Raw genomic sequence first — 18,804 nt, 5'->3', positions numbered from 1 at the left:
ATGAGGCGACAGGTTCCCGGTTAGTGCTGTCGTTGTCTTCATCATGTTTTTTTATATTTCTTGGAGTAAATGTTTAAATAAACGCCGTTGTGTATGCCTCTCAGCTACTGCATGCACGCCCCAGTCCCAGGTTCGGCACAGAGCAGCGATGCAGTCAGCAAAAGCTGCCCTGACTTTCGTCACAAGCTGCAGAGCTGCTCTCCTTCATTCCTGCCCGTTTTCTCTTCTAACCAAAATGAACAAATAAAGGGAATGCTCCTTTTTCACCCCAATGCAGTGCACTCTCAGCACCAACATCCCTAAAAGCAGACGCACAGCCATTAGGGGGCACCAGCCTGCTGCTGACATAATCTCCCTCCCCCTCCCCCCCGATTTTGCAAGCAGGGTGCAAGTGCAGCAGTACATACATACGTGTGTTTTTGTGTGTGATTTTGTGCATGTACATTTGCTTTTTGTTTTTACGTGCATGTATTTGCACGTCTCTTTTTCTAGTGCATGTGTGTATTTTACTCTATGTATGTGTATTTTGCAGTTCGGTACTTTCTGCCTTCATATTTTTGTCCCTGCATGGATCTTTCAGTGCGTGCTTGCCTGCTGTAGTACGTGCATAGCAGTTTGTGTGCATGACTGTTGTGGTGCAGTGTTACCATTCGTATTCCCACCCATGCATCCCCACTTTGTAGAGCAGCACATGCACTTACATACATTTTCTGTGGACATTTCTTCTAATGCATGCATGTTTTACTCTGAATGCTCCCACGCATGCATACACATCTTGCAAGCTTGTGGACATAGATCTTTTTTGTGCATTTCTTTCCGCATATGCAGGTGGGTTTTTTGTGCATTTTTATGCATGCATTGCATTGTTAAACATGTAGATGCTTTTTTCCACATACATCACTGCAGAGCACTGCATCACCCCCCTTAACACCACTTAAAGATGTCTTTAACCTCAGCAGGAGGCTGGTAGCAAGCACAGCCCTCATTTATTTCCAAGGGGAGTTGGGGGGGCTGCTGCAGAAGGCACTTAAGGGATGGAGAAGGGGATTTGGGGGGAAAAAAAAAAAAGGAGGAAAATGGGTGGCTCAGGGCACCATCCGCCACCACTTGAAGGCAAAGGGTTTGCGGCGGACGTTGGTGCCGCAGTGCACCTCTCCAGCAAGCTTGTGGTAGGAGAAGAAGTCGTTGATGAAGGTGCAGGAGAGCCCCAGGGGCTGCAGCAGTGCTCTCACCCGCTCCTCCAGGCAGCACTGCCCATCCACCAGTGGCCCGAAGGGCTTGGGGATGCCCAGGTGTCTGCCCAGCACCAGCATGTTCACCTGGAGATGGACCAGAAGTAGTTTCCTCACCCCAGTGGCGAACAAGGAGAGCACAAAGGGCTGCCAGCATGCAGCCCTAAATTCACACTGAGCTGCTTGTTACCATGTCGGGGAAATAGGCCATGGCTCTGGCTTGGTCATCAGCTTGGAAGAGCTGCGGGATGTCGATGATGTCCTGCTCAGCCAGCCCCAGCTCCCGCTTCAGGATGTCCCGGTTCCAACTAATGCAGCTCTGTGGGGAGGGAGTGTGGTTGTGGGTGAGTGGGGGGATAAGGAGGGGTAGGCAAATAAGGGGGCAAGGGGACGGAGGAACAGGACAGGAAGATGGGAGGATGAGGACAAGGACACAAATAGGGGACAGAGACAGAGAGGGAGACAAAGACAGGAACAAAGGGACTGAGAAGGGACAGAGGGAGATGGGGAGGTGGGGGGAAAGAAAAAGGACAGGGAATGGGGTTAGGCTGGCATAGGGAGATGGCTGGGAACAGGAACAGGGACGAGGAGACACGGAAGAGGGGAAAGAGACAGGAACTGGGAGAAGGGGAGAGGGAAGACAGTGGGACAGAAAGATGAAGGGGAGGTGGACAGATGGACATAGAGACAGGGGGAAGTATGTACAGCAGGACCTCACCTGTGCGTAGGCATTGAACTTGCGCAGCGCTTCATTTCCCAGGATCTCATTGATGCTCGGCTTGGGCACACCGTGCAGCCCTGAACACAGAGCAAGGAGCCTCACCCCATGTCAGGAAGACAGTGGGTTGTGTGGGGGTGTGAGGTACCACAGCATCCCTACCCTGGAACATTGTCGCTTCCCCATAGCCCATCTCCTGCTTCTCCCTGAGCAGCTGGTAGCAGGCACTGGGGCTGGCCAGCAGCAGCCTAAATCCCTACAGATGGAGAGAGCAATATGAGCTCACCCCATGTTTCCCCCCGTAAAAATCACCCCATGAAAGAGCTGCCCACCTTCCGATCAGGTGCGGGGATGAAGCTGAGGAACTCATCAACATGTCCGACCTGCAGCCAGTCTGAGAAGAGCTCCACAGGCGCCTGCACGCGTTGGGCAGCGAGGAAATTCCGTACTGCTTTGGCCATGCGTCGGCCGCCAAACCTAAGGGCAATGATTGGGGACCTCAGCCTAGGCCTCTGGATGTGGTGTACACCAAAATCCCACCTCCCACCTGGGGAAGCTGCTGCCGATGAGGATGCGGCCCAGCGGGTACTCCTTGCTGCGCACCGTCACTGGTGGGCTGACCTCCAGGTTGCCGAAGGAGTCAAGGCTGGAGGTGTTCTCTGGTGTTTCCTGAGCCACATAGCCAAAATCAGGGCCCTGGGGGGAAAGCAGGGCTGGCATTAAGCCTTGGGAGTGCCAAACCTTGAAGCATGATGTTCCTGTCGCCCATGCTGATTTGGCTTATCTCCTTCCTACAAATTAATTTACCCTATTGTATGATTCTCTGAATCCACCTGCTGGGAAATAGACCTTCAGGATCATCACATCCAACCATCAGCCCGACCTGCTGAGCCCCATCACTCAACCACAGCCCTTAGCGATTGCTCATCTTCTTAGCCTTGTTCTTATTCCTTTTCTGATTCTCAGTAGTATCCTACTCCTACTTTTATTCCTGTTCTTACTTCTATTCATACTTTTATTCTCATTTCTATTTCCTTTTTCCATTCCTATTCCTACTTATTCCTACTCCCGTTCCCATTCCTTCTCTTATTACTACTCCTATTTCTTACTCCTATTCTCATTCTTATTCCCACTATTATTCCTATTCCCACTCCTATCCCTACTGTTTTTTTTTTTGTTTGTTTTTTTAATTCATTCTAATTCTTTTCCTTATCCTTTTGCACACTGCCACAGTGCACAGCACTCCTCGCTAGCACCAGAAAACCCAACACCAGGGGTTGGAGGACAAGCAGCTTTAGTTGGGTACCAGGATGCTCCTGACAGGGAAGTCCTTCAGGCCCCGGTCACGGGGTGAGTCGAAGACCACTGGGAACATTTTATGAGGTGCTTGCACATAGCCAAACTCCACTTCATCCTGCAAAAAAAGCAGAGGGAAAAGGAAGTGCAGTGGAGCCACACCAAAGGGTCCCAACCCCACATCACCCACCTGGATCCAACGGTCATTGCGGTTTTCGGGCAGCGGGCAGATGGTCACTGGGCACTTGGCTTCCTCAGCCAGTGCGCTGACAGCCGCCACAAAGTCCTCATTGTCCTCCACGCTGGGAAATAAAAACAGGGAGGCACATGGATGCAGTAGAGCCCGGAGGGATGCAGCCACCAACCCCCCCTGGCACCCACCTACACACAAAGACCTCCAACGGTGCCAACGTGTTGGGTGTCATGATCCACGGAGCCACACGGAACACCACCGTGTCCGTGAAAATGGGCGTTTCCAGCAAGCCCTGCAAGGGGGGAGTGGAATTGAGACATCGCTCACCCCCATCTGTAGGTAAAACCTATATTATTCAGGGCATTACCTTCTCAGGGCTCTCCAGCAGTGTGACATGGAATGCAACCAGCCCTGAAAAGCCAGCGTCAGGGAAGGCGAGCCCCTCCACATAGAAGATGCTTTCTTCCTGGTGCTGACTGGGCTTCACAGCATAGGCAAGCTTCTCACCCCCCAGCACGTGCTTGTATTCTTCCAGTGCGACGCTGTCTGTGGACACAGGCGGCACCATGCAACCATGCAGCACTTACCTTGCGCTGCAGCATTCCACCTCCATTTCTCAGCTCCTCGCAAAAGGAGCAGATTGGTGTTGCACCATGACACACCAGGACACAGCGAGCACACCTCTACCATTGAGTGTATCATTGTACCACTGGGAACAAAGCAACCTCGTGGCATGCATTTGGGATTCTGGAGGTGTCAGCTCTCATTTTGCCCACCTCATTAATGATCTGTGGAATGGAACACCTCTCCTATGAGGACAGGCTGAAAGAGCAGGGGCTCTTCAGCCTGAAGAAAGGTCTGAGGTGACCTGATAGCAGCCTTTCAGTATCTAAAGGGGAGCTACAGGAAAGAAGGGGAGAGACTCTTCAGCAGGGTATGTGGTGATAGAACAAGGGGAAATGGCTTCAAGCTCAGGGAGGGTAGATTTAGGTTAGATACAAAGAAAAAGTCTTTTCCAGTGAGGGTAGTGAGGCACCGGAGCAGGTTAGCTAACACTGTGGTTGATGCCCCATCCCTGGGGACTTCCAAGGTGAACATGTGTAATGCCGCAGGCAGCCTGATCCAACTGTGGTGTTCCTGTTCTTTGCAGGGGGTTGGACTAGATGGCCTTCAGAGGTCCCTTCCAACTCTAAGGATTCTATGATTTATAGGGGGGCCTAGAGAGGGGTCATCCCACACTCACTGCCTCCGTAGAACACGCCGACTTTATCAGCATCACTGAAACCCACGTGTAGGACGAGGCCATGGCCAGTGAAGATGGTGCGTGGTCCACGGGTCCGCAGAACCATTTGTGACATGTCCTTCAGGTCTAGGGTGACAGTGAGGACAAACTGGGGAGGAAAGCCACCAAAAAGAGGAAACGCAGCAAAAAAAGAGCTGGCCATACCTTCGTAGGAGCACACAGTGGTGTCACGATTATCTGTAAGCTGGCTTTTGGGTTCACTACTGTCACCCATCAACCGGCTTTTGGGGTCATCGCGGTCACAGTTGACCAGCAGAATGGCACCATGCCCATCAGGACCCCATGTCCACGTGGCCTGGGGATAGGAAAGCAGGGTTGGGAACACTGCTGGAGCCACCCATGGGGGTGGGGATTGTTGTTTTCACTGCACTACCTTGTCCACCAACGTCCTGCTGACTGACCCACTGCGACCAGTGTCAGCATCCAGTGAGACTTCTGCAGGGACAACAGGTGCTCAGTGGAGAAGTGGCATGGAGACACCACTTTTTGGGACCAAATATTCCCACTTACCCACACAAGTGAGGTACAGCATAGCTCTGCCCACTGGCACCCCGCTGGCTTCACCAAAATAGGAAATCCTGACCTGTGACGTCACAGCCAATGAGTTCAGTATCACCCAGAGGTGATACTGGGTGCTGCTGGGCTGCTGTCACCCACCTTCTCGTCCCCAACATCCTTGCTGATTGCCTCCATGGTGAGCAGCACCTCAGTGCCAGTGGCCAAGGGCCAGCGGGTGACACTTGAGGGCAGCTTCACACTTTGTGTCTCATGCACCACGTAGACTTTCACGCCTGGCGTGCCCTGCGCATGGAAGGCGATGGCATCCTTGGGTGCTGACCTGGGGGAGCACAGCTGTTGGGGCATTACTGCAGTGATGCAGCAAGTCCTGCAATGTACAATTGCAATGAATCCTGCAGTATGTAATGAATCCCACAAAATGCAGTAAGCCCTACTACGTTCAACCTCAAGAAATCCTACAGTGTTCAACTGTAATGAATCCAGTCTTATGTAATTGCAACAAATCCTGCAACATTCAACCTCAAAAAAATCCTGCAGCATTCAACTGTGACAAATCCTGCCATGTTCAATTGCAACAAATCCTGGAAACAGCAAGAAATTCTACAAAATGAAACTGCAGTAAGTCCTGCAAAGTGAAATAAATCCTGCAATGTGCAACAAGTCTTGCAAAACATCCCCAACTCTACATTATTCAAGTCCAATAAATTCTGTACCAATCAACTGCACCAAAACCCCAGAAGTCTTTTCTTATGGCGTGAGGCTTCCCAGATATTTAAATTCCACCCCACAGTAACAAATGCATCCCCTTCAGAGCACAGCAAAGCCACAGCGGGTGTGGGAAGTGAGTGGGGATAGAGGAAGCACCAGCAGGTGAATGGGCAGGCTGCAGCATGCAGCGCTCAGTGCAAGAGGGCACTGCCAGGGCAGGAACTTCTGCAAGGAGGGGAGAAGCTCAGTCCTGGGTGCTGTGATGCTACTAACATCCACAGGGCAGAGGTGTGTTTGAAGCAGCACAAGGCAACCCAAAAAAGCAAAACTAAAGTAAGTTGGAGCTTTAAGGAAAACGGAAGAAAAAGCAAAACTTGTTGCTGCAAACCAGGCTGTGGCCAAACACACGCATGTCTGCAGGGAACGCCCCAGCAAGCAATGCTTCCATGGTTAACTCTGTATTCACCTACTCAAGGAAATATTTCTATTTCTTGTTGGGACAGCACAGCAGCCCCTGGAGTGGAGTTCTGGAGCCCAGATGGAAAATGCAACCAGATTTGGGATTTCGCATCCAAAATCTGTTTCTCCACAGAGGCTGCAAACTTTTCCATTCATCCTGAGCACTGAGTAGTGGTGCCATCCCATTCCAGGTGCTGAAAGCCCCTGGGAGCAGAAGGAGCAATACCCCACTTTTCAATACTGAAAATCCAACAGGAGCAGGAGGAGCAATCCCTTTCTTTTGGATGCTGAAAATCCCAACAGAAGCTATCCGTTTCTTTTGGATGCTGAATCCCCTTGGTAAACCCACCCGAACACATCAGCATCGCCTTTCCCCAGCTCAACCCATCTACCTCTATTTTTACCCTCTCCTCGCTTAACCCAGCTGTAATTCCCGCAGGTGGAAAGAGAAAATAATATAACCCCAAAGCAGATTTTTGGACACCCCGTTTCTTACCCCTGGATGTCCAAGGACAGCTCTGTGCCCAGCACACAGACGGTGCTGGTGGGCCGTTGGGTGCAAAGCTGAACACGACGCTGCTGGGCCATGCCACCACACAGCCCCGAGTGCTGGCAGGGGTGGCACGAGGGGATTATAAAGGCTGGCAGCGGGGAGGGGATTAACACAGCCTGATCCCACCCAGCTGGTGCGCACCGCTGAGCTTTCTGACAACAGAGCGTGAATCAGGGCTGATTTTTCACCCCAACGCTGTCTTCCCCGGAACAACGCTTTTTATTTGTCGCCTTTTTTTTTTTTATCCCCGAGATAACAAAGTAGCCTTGTCACCAAGGAGAAACCCACACCGTAAATTATTCACCACGACACCAGAGCCGAGCTGGTGCCATGCCAGGCTGCTATTTCCTACTGCGCGCCTCCCCAGGCTCCTCACAGAATCGCAGGAGATGGAAGGGACCTGAAGAGATCATGGAGTCCAACCCCCCTCATAAAGCAGCTCCCTACAATTGGCCGCACAGACCAGCAGACCAGCATCCGGATAAGTCTTGAATATCTCCATAGAAAGAGATTCTACAGCCGCTCTGAGCAACCTGTTCAGTGCTCTGTCCCCCTTTCCATAAATAAGTTCTTCCACATGTTAGCACAGAACTTCCTGCGCTCAAATTTTAGGCCATTAGTCCTTGTCCCGTTGCTGTGCACCACTAAGAAGAGCCTGGCCTCATCCGTTTGCCTCCCACCTCCCCTCAGATATTTGTAAGCATTTATCAGATCCCCTCTCAGCCTTCTTCTCCCCAGGCTGAGCAGATCCAGGTTACTCAGTCTCTCGTCACACCGGAGGTCTCCAGGCCCTTTACCATCTCTGTGATCTTCCACTGGACTCTTTCTGGAGCTCCCTCTCTTTTTCGAACAGGGGAGCCCAGAACTGACGTAGAAGTCTAAATCTCTACTCACGAGGGCAGAGCAGAGGGGAAGGATAACCACCCTTGACTTGCTGGCCACGCTCTGTGCAGCGCACTCCATGATAACATTGGCCTTCTTGGCCACAAGGGCACACTACTGGCTCATCACCACCTTGCTGTCCCCCAGGGCCCCAGGCTTTTCTCTGCGGAGCTCCTGCCCAGCAGGTCATCTCCTTACCTGCACTGATGCACACAACTGTAATACTATAATGGAATAGAAAGTACCGTGATAAAAGTAGCATGGCAAAGCTTTCATCCAGATCAAATAAGAACAAGATTAAATGCAACGGATACAGAAAAAAAAAAGAAAGAAAAAAAAAAAGAAAAAAAAAAAGAAAAAAAAAAAAAGGAAAAGAGCTGCTTACCTTTGTAAGGCCTCAGGTACGCAGGAATCTCCAGCAAAAAAACCCTCACTTCCACTGCCAACCCTTAAATGAGAGCTGGGAAAGGGTGGATCCTGGCTCCATCCCTTCCAATCATTCAGCTACATTGCATGCACCTGAGCTCCCCCGGATCAGCCCTGACTTCCCACCAGGTGCTCCATCACTGCTCCAGGCCATGATTTAGTATTTTCGCTACAGCAGTTATTCCTCCCCAGGTGCAAGGCTCTACACTTGTTAAACCTCACCAGATTCCTCCCTGCCCAACTCTCCAGTCTGTCCAGGTCTTGTTGAATGGCAGCACAGCCTTCAGGTGTGTCAGCCGATCCTCCCGGCTTTGTAACACCAGCAAACTTGCTGAGGGTGAACTCCATCTCTTCATCCAGGTTGTTGATGAAGATGTTGGACAAGACTGGACCCAGGAGGGATTTGGAGGGCTTTATTTAGCATGAAACTGGGGCAAGGGACTGCAAGACCCCAAATCAGTTTATGTGAGGCACCATGCATGCAACGTGCTCATAGAGATCCCTCCCATAAGAAAAATGCCTCCAACAGTATTCCAACCCCACAACAGGATGGAGCACAAGGAAAAAACTGTACCCTCAGTCCTCATATTGCCAACACACTTTATTTTGAGATGCTCCAAATCCCCTCTTGGGAAGGACCAGAGACCCTTCCTGGGCACTTAGGGCACCACATGCCACCACTTGACGGCCAAGGGCTTGCGGCGGACATTGGTGCCGCAGTGCACATCTCCAGAAAGGACATGGTAGGAAAAGAAGTCGTTGATGAAGGTGCAGGAGAGCCCCAGGGGCTGCAGCAGTGCTCTCACCCGCTCCTCCAGGCAGCACTGCCCATCCACCAGTGGCCCGAAGGGCTTGGGGATGCCCAGGTGTCTGCCCAGCACCAGCATGTTCACCTGGAGATGGACCAGAAGTATTTTTTCCACCCAAATGGTGAACAAGGAGAGCGTGGAGGGAAAGTGGTGAGGGGAAGAGAAGTGGTGGTGGTCTCACCATGTCTGGGAAGAGGGCTTCTGCACGAGAACCCCGCAGGATGAAGAGCTGCGGGATGTCAATGATGTCCTGTTCACTCAGCCCCAACTCATGCTTGAGCAGGTCGCGGTTCCAATCGATGCAGCGCTGTTCAGAGGAGGGCCCCTGTGTCATCACCCCAAATCCCACGCAGGAAGCCTATACAGCCCGCGTCCCCCACTGAACCCTTTTTGAGCAACCTCCTGAAGTCACCTAAGCAACCTTTGGTTCCTACCTCCACGGCCACTTTGGGGCATCACCCAGTGGGATGACATCCTGTTCCCAGTTAGCACCCAAATGCACTCAGCCCCTTTGCAGCTCACCTGCACATGTTTGTTGTCGTTCCTCAGCCCTTCATCTGCCAAGATGTCATCAATGCTCCTCCGCTCACTGCCCACAATCCCTATATGGGGACATTGGTGAGGGACATCGCCAGCACCCAGTGATATGGGGACATCCTTGCCCATTGCCTTACCCACAAGCTGTGTGGCCTCGCCGTGTCCCTGCCTCTGCTTCTCCTGGAAGAGCTTGAAGCAGGCAGTGGGGCTGGCCAAGAGGAGCCGGAATCCCTGCAGGATGAATGCGTAAACCCATTTTTTGGGATTTCAATAGGATGTTTTCATGTGCCAATCCAAGTATACCCAACACCAGTCCCAAGGGCTGCACAGTGCATAGGATGACACCCAGAAACCCATTGCTTCCCAGGAAGCCACCCCAAAAGGAAGGTAATTCATGCATGGGGCTGAGCCTGCCTTTTCCTCATAAGCCAAGCTTTTTACTTTTTATTGCTGACTTGCAAAATGAAAGGGCCTTCTGCATCATTATATAATGCTGAGGATGCAGGGATGGACCTAGGGTCGTTACCTTTCTGTCGTATGCAGGCACAAATGTGAGGAACTCATCCACGTGGCCCACACTCAGCCACTCTGAGTAGACCTCCACTGGTGCCTGCACCTTCTGGGCGTAAAGGAAATCCCTGACCACTTTCGACATCCGACGGCCGGAGGACCTGAGGGCAAAAGCAGGAGGAAGCAGGAGTGATTGCACCCCAAAACGCCCAACCCACAGGGAAAAGGGGCATTTTGAAGCAAACCATCAGTATTTATGCCCACTTCAGAAGGGAAGAGGTGGTAAACTGACCAAATCTGATGGCCACATCTAATTCCAAACTCCTACATTGTGTGGGGTACAGAGATAGATGCGTGGAGATATACATGAGCGATCCCATTCCTCTGTGCCTTAAATCCCTCCCTACGTTTTCCTAGACAGCCAGCAGCAGGCTGAGAAAACATTAATTATAACTTCTTGTAATAAGGGATAATTACAGCCCTGGTGTGGCTGGGAAAATCCCATTTTCCCGTCGGGGTAAGCAAAGGATGGAGCAGCATGGCCTGCTCCGTTTGCTGTCCTGGCTGAAACCCCAAGATTCAACCTCACTGTTGTTTGTCCAGATGAAGAGCCGCCTTTGTGCAGGGTTTTGCAGGACGTTGTTGTTCCCTGTGCCAAGGGCACAGCAGAAAACAATTCCCAGTTATTCAGGATTTTATCCTTTGCTGAATTCCTCTGCTTTTCCTTTCAGTAGGGAAAACTAAAAATGTAGGCATTATGTTTGGGGTACTGTAGGATCAGGGTGAAAGGGAAGAGGGGAGATAATAAGAAGGTTTTACAAGGAGAGAAGGAACAGCAATGTGGTCTGAATGTGAAATTTATGATTAGGATGGCACTTCGGTGGCATTTCGCCCAAATATGTTTTTTGTAGCAAATCACTTTTGGATGTTTTCCTGTCTCACCAGGGCAGGGGGCTGCCAATGAGAATGCGTCCCAGAGGATACTCCTTGCCTCGCACTGTCACGGGAGGGCTCACATCCAGGTTGCCGAAGGAGTCAAGACTACAGGCATCACAACCACGGGGCACACGGGTCACGTAACCAAAATCAGGGCCCTGGGGACAGAGGGGAGCACTGATGGGGAGCCCCTGAGGATGATTTTTGGGAATAAAAGTGATAGCAATGCCCCAGCGCACCAGGATCTTCTTAAAAGCAAAGTCTTTCAAGCCTCTGTTCCTGGGCGAGTCGAAGACCACAGGGAAGGACTTGTGTGGTGCCTCCACGTAGCCAAACTCCAGCTCGTCCTGTTGGGGGAAAGAAGAGGAGGAGGAGGAAGAAGGTTCCCATGCATGAGAGCCAGCACGGCAAAGCACACAGTAAGGATGGAGCAGGACATGGGGCAGACCTGTCACAATTCAGTTCTTGCAGTGTCCCATGCAGTCCCTCTTGCAATCCTCCTTGGGGTCCTTCTTGCAATGGGGAACCTCATGCAATGCCCCATGGGGTCCATTTTGCAATGCTGGGTGTAGTGCCCCTTGCAATGCCCTACAAGTTTCTTCTTTCACTGGGGCCCCTCTTGCAATACCCCTGGGGTCCAGCCAACATCCTTGTCTGTACAGTTTGTCACCACCAACAGCATCTCCCACTGTTTTAGCTCGTGATTGCTAAGCAATCATCTCTTAGCATCTGCATGTTTCTCCAAGTAACAGAACTGGTCCCTCCCAAGGACAACATCCCACAGCTCATAAGAAGTCCCAGAAAAGCCATGCCTTACAAGCATTGAGGGCTGACCTGGATCCAGCGGTCACTGCGGCTTTCCAGTTCGGAGCAGATGGTCATCTTGCAGTTGGCTTTCCTCAGCAGGGCTTGGAGCTCCTCCAGAAAAACTTCATTGGAGTTGATTCCCCTCTTGATGCTGGAGGGAGAAGAAGGCGTGAAGGACCTCAAGAATCCTTCTCACTCCAAACATTCAATTTTTGGGTAACACCTCTGCACAAGCCCTTGGAGAAGGTCCTCCAGCCTGCTTCTTGGGATTGCAACGAGTGCAGCAGCAACATTAGGCTCTTGCACAGCATGCATAAAGCCTGTGCACAAAGCAAGGAAGGGTAAAAGCTCCTTTACGGAGAGCCCCCAAGGCAGCAGAGCTGTAGAGTGGCATTTGTCCTACCTGCAGACAAACACCTCCAGGGGCTGCTGGGTGTTGGGTGTCATTATCCAGGGCGCCATGCGGAAAACCACTGTATCCGTGAAAATGGGGGTCCCAGGAGAATACTGCAAGGGCAAAACACCAGGAGAAGTGGTTGGTAACCCCAATGGAGGCTTTGTGGGGACAGGAAGGGGTAGATCCCACGTACCTTATGGGGCACCTCCAGCAAGCTGACATTGATAGAAACCAAGCCAGAGAAACCTGCGTCAGGGAAAGCCAACCCTTCCACGTAGAAGGTGTTTTCTCCACTTCTGACACAGTCTAGTGTGCAGGATAGCATGCCCGGTCCCAAAATGGGTTTGTACTGGGGGTGTGAGTCACTCCCTGCAGAAACATCGAAATAGCCAGCCCACATGGGTGCAAGGAGGCCCATGGAGGAGGTGATGGTGCCAGCATGGTTTGCAGAAGAGCGGGTGTGCCGGCTCTTTTCTGGGGAACACACTTGATCTGCTCATACAAAGAGGACTCTATGCCCTCGGGTCAAACCCTTTCAAGGTGCGTGACTCAAGTTAAGCATCTAATGATACAGCTTGCTTCCTTGACCTGATTTTCAGCCCGGAACTGCTGGGATCCACCATCTAGGGTGTTCAAAGGAGAAGCGCACAATCTAACAAGTTGGGCACCTTTGGCAGATGTGTTGCTGCCTGTGCTTATCCTCCCATGAAATTCTCAGAACTTCAGTAATCCCACTGAACAAAGACTTTTTTTCATTATTTTTTCCCGAAAAGTCTTTACATTCCCCCCATACCATTATTTTCTAAACAAATTCTGGGGATAATTGGATGTATCCAAGAAGTGCTAGCACTCAGCCCTTAATCCTACTGAGAAAGGGCTTACCCACTTGGGTCACAGTGTGTTGGCATCAATATTTGGGAAGGAAGGAAGGAAGGAAGAAATACTCAAGAAATACTCACGGATAGCATGGAAAACCCGCACCTTGTCTGCATCTGACTCGGAGACATGTAGGACAAGCTGGTAGTCAGCAAAGATACTGCTAGGACCTTGAGTCCGTAGCAGCATCACAGACATGTCCTGCAGATCTATGGGGAAAAGAAGATGGAGAGAGGGGATGCTGGGAGGTTTCCAGCCTCCAGTGCTGTCTGCGGGCTTTGCTATCCTTCAGTTGCAAGTGGATTTATAGGGCAAGCCTGCTGGGATGACGCTCATTGTGTTTTTATAGGGATGTCCAGGAAATTAAAACAGGGAAGGAGTAGTGGAAAAGAGCCAATTTCTGTTGCAATGAAGGAACAGGTAATGCTATCACTATCCCTAATTGCTTTGCAAGCGTCTGATACTATTTTTGCAACTCGTTTCACCATCAGCAGGATCATGAATGAGGAGAGGGATGGAGATACTGCAAAACACCCCAGCAAGATAGTATGAGCCTTGTGGATGAGCCCTACCTGCAGGGGTCTGTATGTCCACCTGGTTGCTGTCTGTCCCCACCGTGTTGGGGCTGTCCTTGTCGCAGTTGACCAACAGCACAGCCCCTTGTCCATCTGGTCCCCATGTCCACTTGGCCTGGAGGAGAAACATCCAATGGGGATGGGAGCTGATCCTGAAAAACTCCGCATTCCCAGACCCCTCTCAGTGGTGGTTGGGATGGGAAAATACCACAGCCACAGCCATGCTCAGAGGGGATCCCACCGTGAGCAATCAGGAGAGCTTTGGCAGAGATACTATCAAGCCTCTGAATTTCCTAACCTCACCTTGCAGCCAAGCCAACAAGGACTATTTCAAACAGATCTTATCTTCTAACAAGCCATGTTATATCTGTCAGACCTCATTTGAAAGAGAATATCCTATTTCTAGAAATGCATCTCATCTTGATGTACAATTTGTGCTGCCGATCAGGCTGCAGTTAATTATCTGGGCGTAAGTGCTTGGGTATATGCAGATTTCTTGCCAAAGGGGTAAATCTCTTGCTATTTGCTAAACTTGCAGATGAGTCATTTAGTGGCACGTTTCAAATCCAAAAAGGAACAACAACAACAAAAAAAGTCGTAGGGCTGGACTGGAGAGGCAAGACATTTTGGCACAAAATTAAAAAAAGTTTTCCTCTTCAATTAGAAGGCTGAGAATTTGCAGCACTATTGTCCCTATTTCAGAAACCACCCAAATCCCTCTCCTTCTGGGAGATTTTCCCCATGTTTTCCCCTCCTTGTGTTGTCGAAAGCCACGCAACGTTTCCCATTACCTTGTCCTTCCCTTTGCTCCTCACTCTGCCATTACGACTCACGTCCACGTCCAGGGATATATCTGAAATATCAGAGCAAGAAGTAAATCATGAGCATGAGCATGAGCAATCATGGACATCTTGGGCCCATCCTCATACCACAGTGAGTCATCCAATGCCAACTCTGCCTTTATGCCCTAACGCTTGCCCATTCCAGCTATCTTCTCCCATCCTGGGTCCCCCATCAAGGATACACCCGCTTGTTTTCACCAGTTCATCTTGGTGAAGTCTCATAATTTCATCACTGGTGAAATAGAGTTTCACCAATTTCATGTTGACCATAGCATATTTTTGTGAAGCCAAAGGCATGAAATGGGTGAATGGACACTAGGTAATTATTAGAGGTGGTGTAACATTTGAGAAAGACTCACCCCTAGAGAGCTCTTGGACCAAATTACATGCGTACCAACAACCTCATCTCTAGCCTACATAAAGCTTATTTAGATATATATCCACCAAATGAGACAGCGCGTGGAAAACGTGGGTGCTGAAGCAGAAATCATCCTACTTGATTCAAAGAAGACGTGAAGAAGCAGGGAGCATAATTTTGGACATGAAGTCCTAAATCCAAGCAAGCAATGAGCTTTTGTAAGGCCAAAGCTCTGCGGACAGTGGTGGCCCTCAATCGCTCCAGTGGACCCCATGGATGTGGGAAACCATCTTCAGGGGAAATTTTGGCAAGCATGTGCATGACTTGAGGACACAGGTCTGGCTATCATGTGAGCACTTCAGAAAATTCCAAATTTAGGATAATTAATCCATCCAAGTGGAAGACTGCATCCAGACTAGTTGTCTAGACTCCCTTTGTAGTCAGCAGAGGAAAATAGGCATTTCAAGGGAATGATTCATCTCATCCTAAACTTCTAAAATAGGTCAGACAACTACACTTCTGTGCCTATTCCTCCCCACCAGCCACACTGGAAGCTGACGATGGGCTTGCTGGTGGAAGGTGGGTGAGATGGTCATCTTTGGATCCTCTTCCATCAATTGAATTGTTTTGGTGGTCAGAGGAGGCCACTCATAGAGTGCATTGGGTGGAGGCAGAGCCCAGCCTGTGTCTTTTTTGCACCACATAAAGCAGCACAAGAACATTTTAATTATTTCCCTCATGCTTGTCAGCATAAGCTGTCAACACCCAAACCTTGGCTGCATGTTGTGCATGGGCAGCCTGCATCCCCACTTAAGTCCCATCCCATGAACCAAACGAGATTGTGGCATTGGAAAGGGTTGGCCAAGTTCAGATGAGTGTTGTCATAATACATACCTACACAGGTGAGGTACAACCAAGCCACTGAAATCTCATTCTCTTCCCGTCCGTAGTATGAAATCTTAACCTGCAAAGACATCACCAGATTGTGACCCAAGTCCTGTGTCTCTTCATGCTGAGTAGGTCTTTTCACCCTGTGGGTTAGCCCAGCAATGCCATACAACAAGTTGTTGGAAGGTTCATCAATATCCTGCTGCTTTAACCATAGTTCAACCAAATAAGTTCTGCCTGCTTCAGCACAAAAACAGGCATAGAAAAAGACAAAGTTTGACCATTTGTTTTGCCTGACATGGAATTTCTGACACAGGCTTTTGCAACCGTCCTTATCTCCTTCTCCTTCTTAGTTTGACTGTGTATGTGACAGTTGCACAATTCTGTGTAAGTCTGAGTTTATACTATAGAAACACGTCTGATGTCAGCATTACCTAGCAATATTTGAGCCTGCCCATCGTTCTTCCTACTTTCCTGGGAAAATTAATTAATATTTCCAGATTCAGTGCATAAAGAGCAACTAACCTTATTGTCATTGACAGTCTTGCTGGTGACACCAACGGTCACTACAACCTCTATATCGGGATCCAGTGGCCATCTGGAGTTAAGCATGGGTTTTGTCATAGGGCTGTGGATGATGTGGACTGTGACGGCAGACGTGGCATGAACATCAAATGACGTGGCACCTTTAGGAGTAGATCTGAAACAGAGAGCAGCATGGAGACATAGGCTGAGTTTTCTTTCCTCTTATCCTCAGCAGACCCAAATTGTTAAAATAGGCTCCCTAGAATCAAAACTCTGTAGGCGTTCTGTAGGCAATTCAAGGCCAGGCTGGATGGGATCCTTGGCAGCCTGATCAAGTAGTTGGCCACCCTGCCCATGGCAAGAGGTTGGAATTGGATGATCTTTAAGGTCCCTTCCAATCTAAGCCATTCTATGACTCTATTAAAGTCCAGCCTTAAATGGGTCTTAGGATTTGGAAACCATCTTCAGGCGATGAAATGCATTGCCTGAATTTTATAAGCATTATCTCTGTGGCAGAGTTGAGCAAGCAGAGTGCCATCACATCCGTCTGTGGTTAAGCCCCAATTGCACGCCTCTGAAGCTCAGGCACCCAACACCCCTTCCCAGCAGGAAGAGAACCCCCAAAATTTCAGCATCCCACCACAAAACCCAGACCAAGATTGGGGCTGGTTTTGATGTCACTCGTTATTGCCAGTCCACCCACTGACCTGAGAGATGCCCAAAGTGGAGCAGAACTTGAACTGGAGCACAGGGAGCCTTCACTCACCTGGCCTTTGAAGTGCTGCCTACATGCTCATTACAGGCCCAGCACCTTCACACAAGCCGTGCGAGTGCTCCAACCTGTCTGCTGCAGGGAGCCAACTTCCCCAGCAACGCACGGAGAGGGACACAGTTGTGAATTTTAGCAGGGAGAATACAACACAGAAGACATTTATCCCTGATGTTGCTCTTGGCATGGTATCCCTGATGCCTGCAGTAGCTTGTAAGGAAGATTAAAGCATCATCCCACTTGTCATGTGTTTACTAGCATGCAATGTAGCAAGTCTACCTGCAGTCTACCCATACATTGCATGCCATGACATCTCAAATTTGGATTTATTGGCTGTAATTTCATGCACGGCCATGCTGAGATGTAAGCTCACTGAGCACAGGACTTCCATTGCACTTTGTCTTCCACCCCAAACCAGTCAAGCGTCCATCACTGAATTTTCTCAAGCAGAGAGAGGGCTCTCTAGGCATAGAACGCCTCCTATTTTTCTAGCCCTGATGTTGAAAGAGCATCTGCCACATGCCTATCTGCCATATGCCTTTTAGGACCAAAGCTCAGATTTGCTACCAAGGAGCCAAATCAGCTCCTTTTAGACTTAGGTCCCATGCTTAAATGGGATTGAGCTTCTTTTGAGTTCAAATTGAAAAAAAAAAACCTCAAGTAATATGTTTTATGTATTCCCATTTGCCTGAGTGTAAAACGAATAGGTTTGAAGGGCAGCCTCAGTGGGGGGATGTCAGCACCTCCCAGCACAGCTCCAATATACAATCCAAATAAGTGCCCCAGCTGTGATCCCAACTGGCTTGGCCTACAGCCACTATCATTATGGATGTAATTTATTAAATAATGACAACGTAAGAAGAGGGCAAACACAGCCTCATATGCGGGCAATAATACAACCCCTATGTTTAACATCAGAAAAATCTCTTCTCATTACGTAAACCATGCAAACCCTCTCACGGATTTTTTATGCCTGAGACACACATTTGTTCTTTAACCCAGATTAGCTCTGAACAAGTTGCTCATCTTGAATTGCTGTTGCCCAATGCTCTCTCTGCCAGAAATAGATCCCACTTAGCTGGGGTGTGCATGGGCTTTGCCTGTGAGTCGTCTTTGCTGGGCTACACTTTGACGCCTTGCTTTTGTTGTTAGATTCAACATTCCTCCTTCAGGCATCCTAAAGCAGACCCATGGGCACACGTCCTTTATGCACCCGTATACGGAACCACTGTGAGATCTTTCCCCTTAACACCCTTTGCAAAGACCAAAAACACGCAAAGCCATTGGTCGCCTCCAAAACCCATCATCCCTATGGATGCGCCTCGACCCCGAGCCTTACCGGTGGTTGTCAAGGAAGACCTCACTGCCCAGTACGCAGACTCCGTAGCTGGCATGACTGGTAGACATCTGCACGACCTGGCGCTGGGACATGGTGTGCTGGGGACGGCGGCTGCATGTGAAGAAGATTGCTGCCTGGTTGCCCAGCTTTGTAGGTGAACCAGCACGACTGGATTAAAAGGCTGGGGAATGTAACTCCTCCTTCCTCCCGTCCCTCGATGACGATGGGGTGGACCAGGGACCCTGCCATCTCCACCTCCGCCATCCGCGAAGCTGCCGCCCCGCTCTGTGATGCTGGCGATAAGACAGCCCCTGGGGCCGGGCGGTAATTGTGGGGCCGGGAAGGGG

The 18,804-nt window shown here is 50.0% G+C and overlaps 2 protein-coding genes across 2 annotated transcripts; both read right to left on the bottom strand.

Moving 5' to 3' along the window:
• Positions 1 to 1,085: 1,085 nt before the first annotated feature.
• Positions 1,086 to 7,016, bottom strand: LOC306954397 (protein-arginine deiminase type-1-like; the record flags this gene model as incomplete). Its single annotated transcript, XM_079545485.1, has 16 exons — positions 1,086 to 1,319; positions 1,423 to 1,551; positions 1,951 to 2,030; positions 2,113 to 2,206; positions 2,283 to 2,427; positions 2,498 to 2,646; positions 3,257 to 3,364; positions 3,437 to 3,548; positions 3,628 to 3,731; positions 3,807 to 3,985; positions 4,683 to 4,808; positions 4,887 to 5,037; positions 5,116 to 5,177; positions 5,253 to 5,325; positions 5,400 to 5,580; positions 6,925 to 7,016. The coding sequence occupies 16 exons, from the start codon at positions 7,014 to 7,016 to the stop codon at positions 1,086 to 1,088; spliced, it is 2,019 nt and encodes a 672-aa protein (XP_079401611.1).
• A 1,932-nt stretch (positions 7,017 to 8,948) lies between these two features.
• Positions 8,949 to 18,549, bottom strand: LOC306954481 (protein-arginine deiminase type-1-like; the record flags this gene model as incomplete). The annotated part of the gene is made up of 16 exons (XM_079545573.1): positions 8,949 to 9,182; positions 9,280 to 9,405; positions 9,621 to 9,700; positions 9,773 to 9,866; positions 10,162 to 10,306; positions 11,088 to 11,239; positions 11,321 to 11,428; positions 11,916 to 12,039; positions 12,292 to 12,395; positions 12,479 to 12,654; positions 13,245 to 13,370; positions 13,734 to 13,851; positions 14,528 to 14,589; positions 15,831 to 15,900; positions 16,350 to 16,524; positions 18,458 to 18,549. 16 exons carry the CDS (start codon positions 18,547 to 18,549, stop codon positions 8,949 to 8,951), a joined length of 1,986 nt encoding a protein of 661 aa, XP_079401699.1.
• Positions 18,550 to 18,804: the final 255 nt, after the last annotated feature.

The sequence above is a fragment of the Tetrao urogallus genome, assembly GCF_951394365.1.
Source record: "Tetrao urogallus genome assembly, chromosome: 21".
NCBI lineage: Eukaryota > Metazoa > Chordata > Aves > Galliformes > Phasianidae > Tetrao > Tetrao urogallus.
The sequence above is the reverse complement of the archived record's forward strand: the minus strand, read 5'-3'. Positions and strand labels throughout refer to the sequence as shown.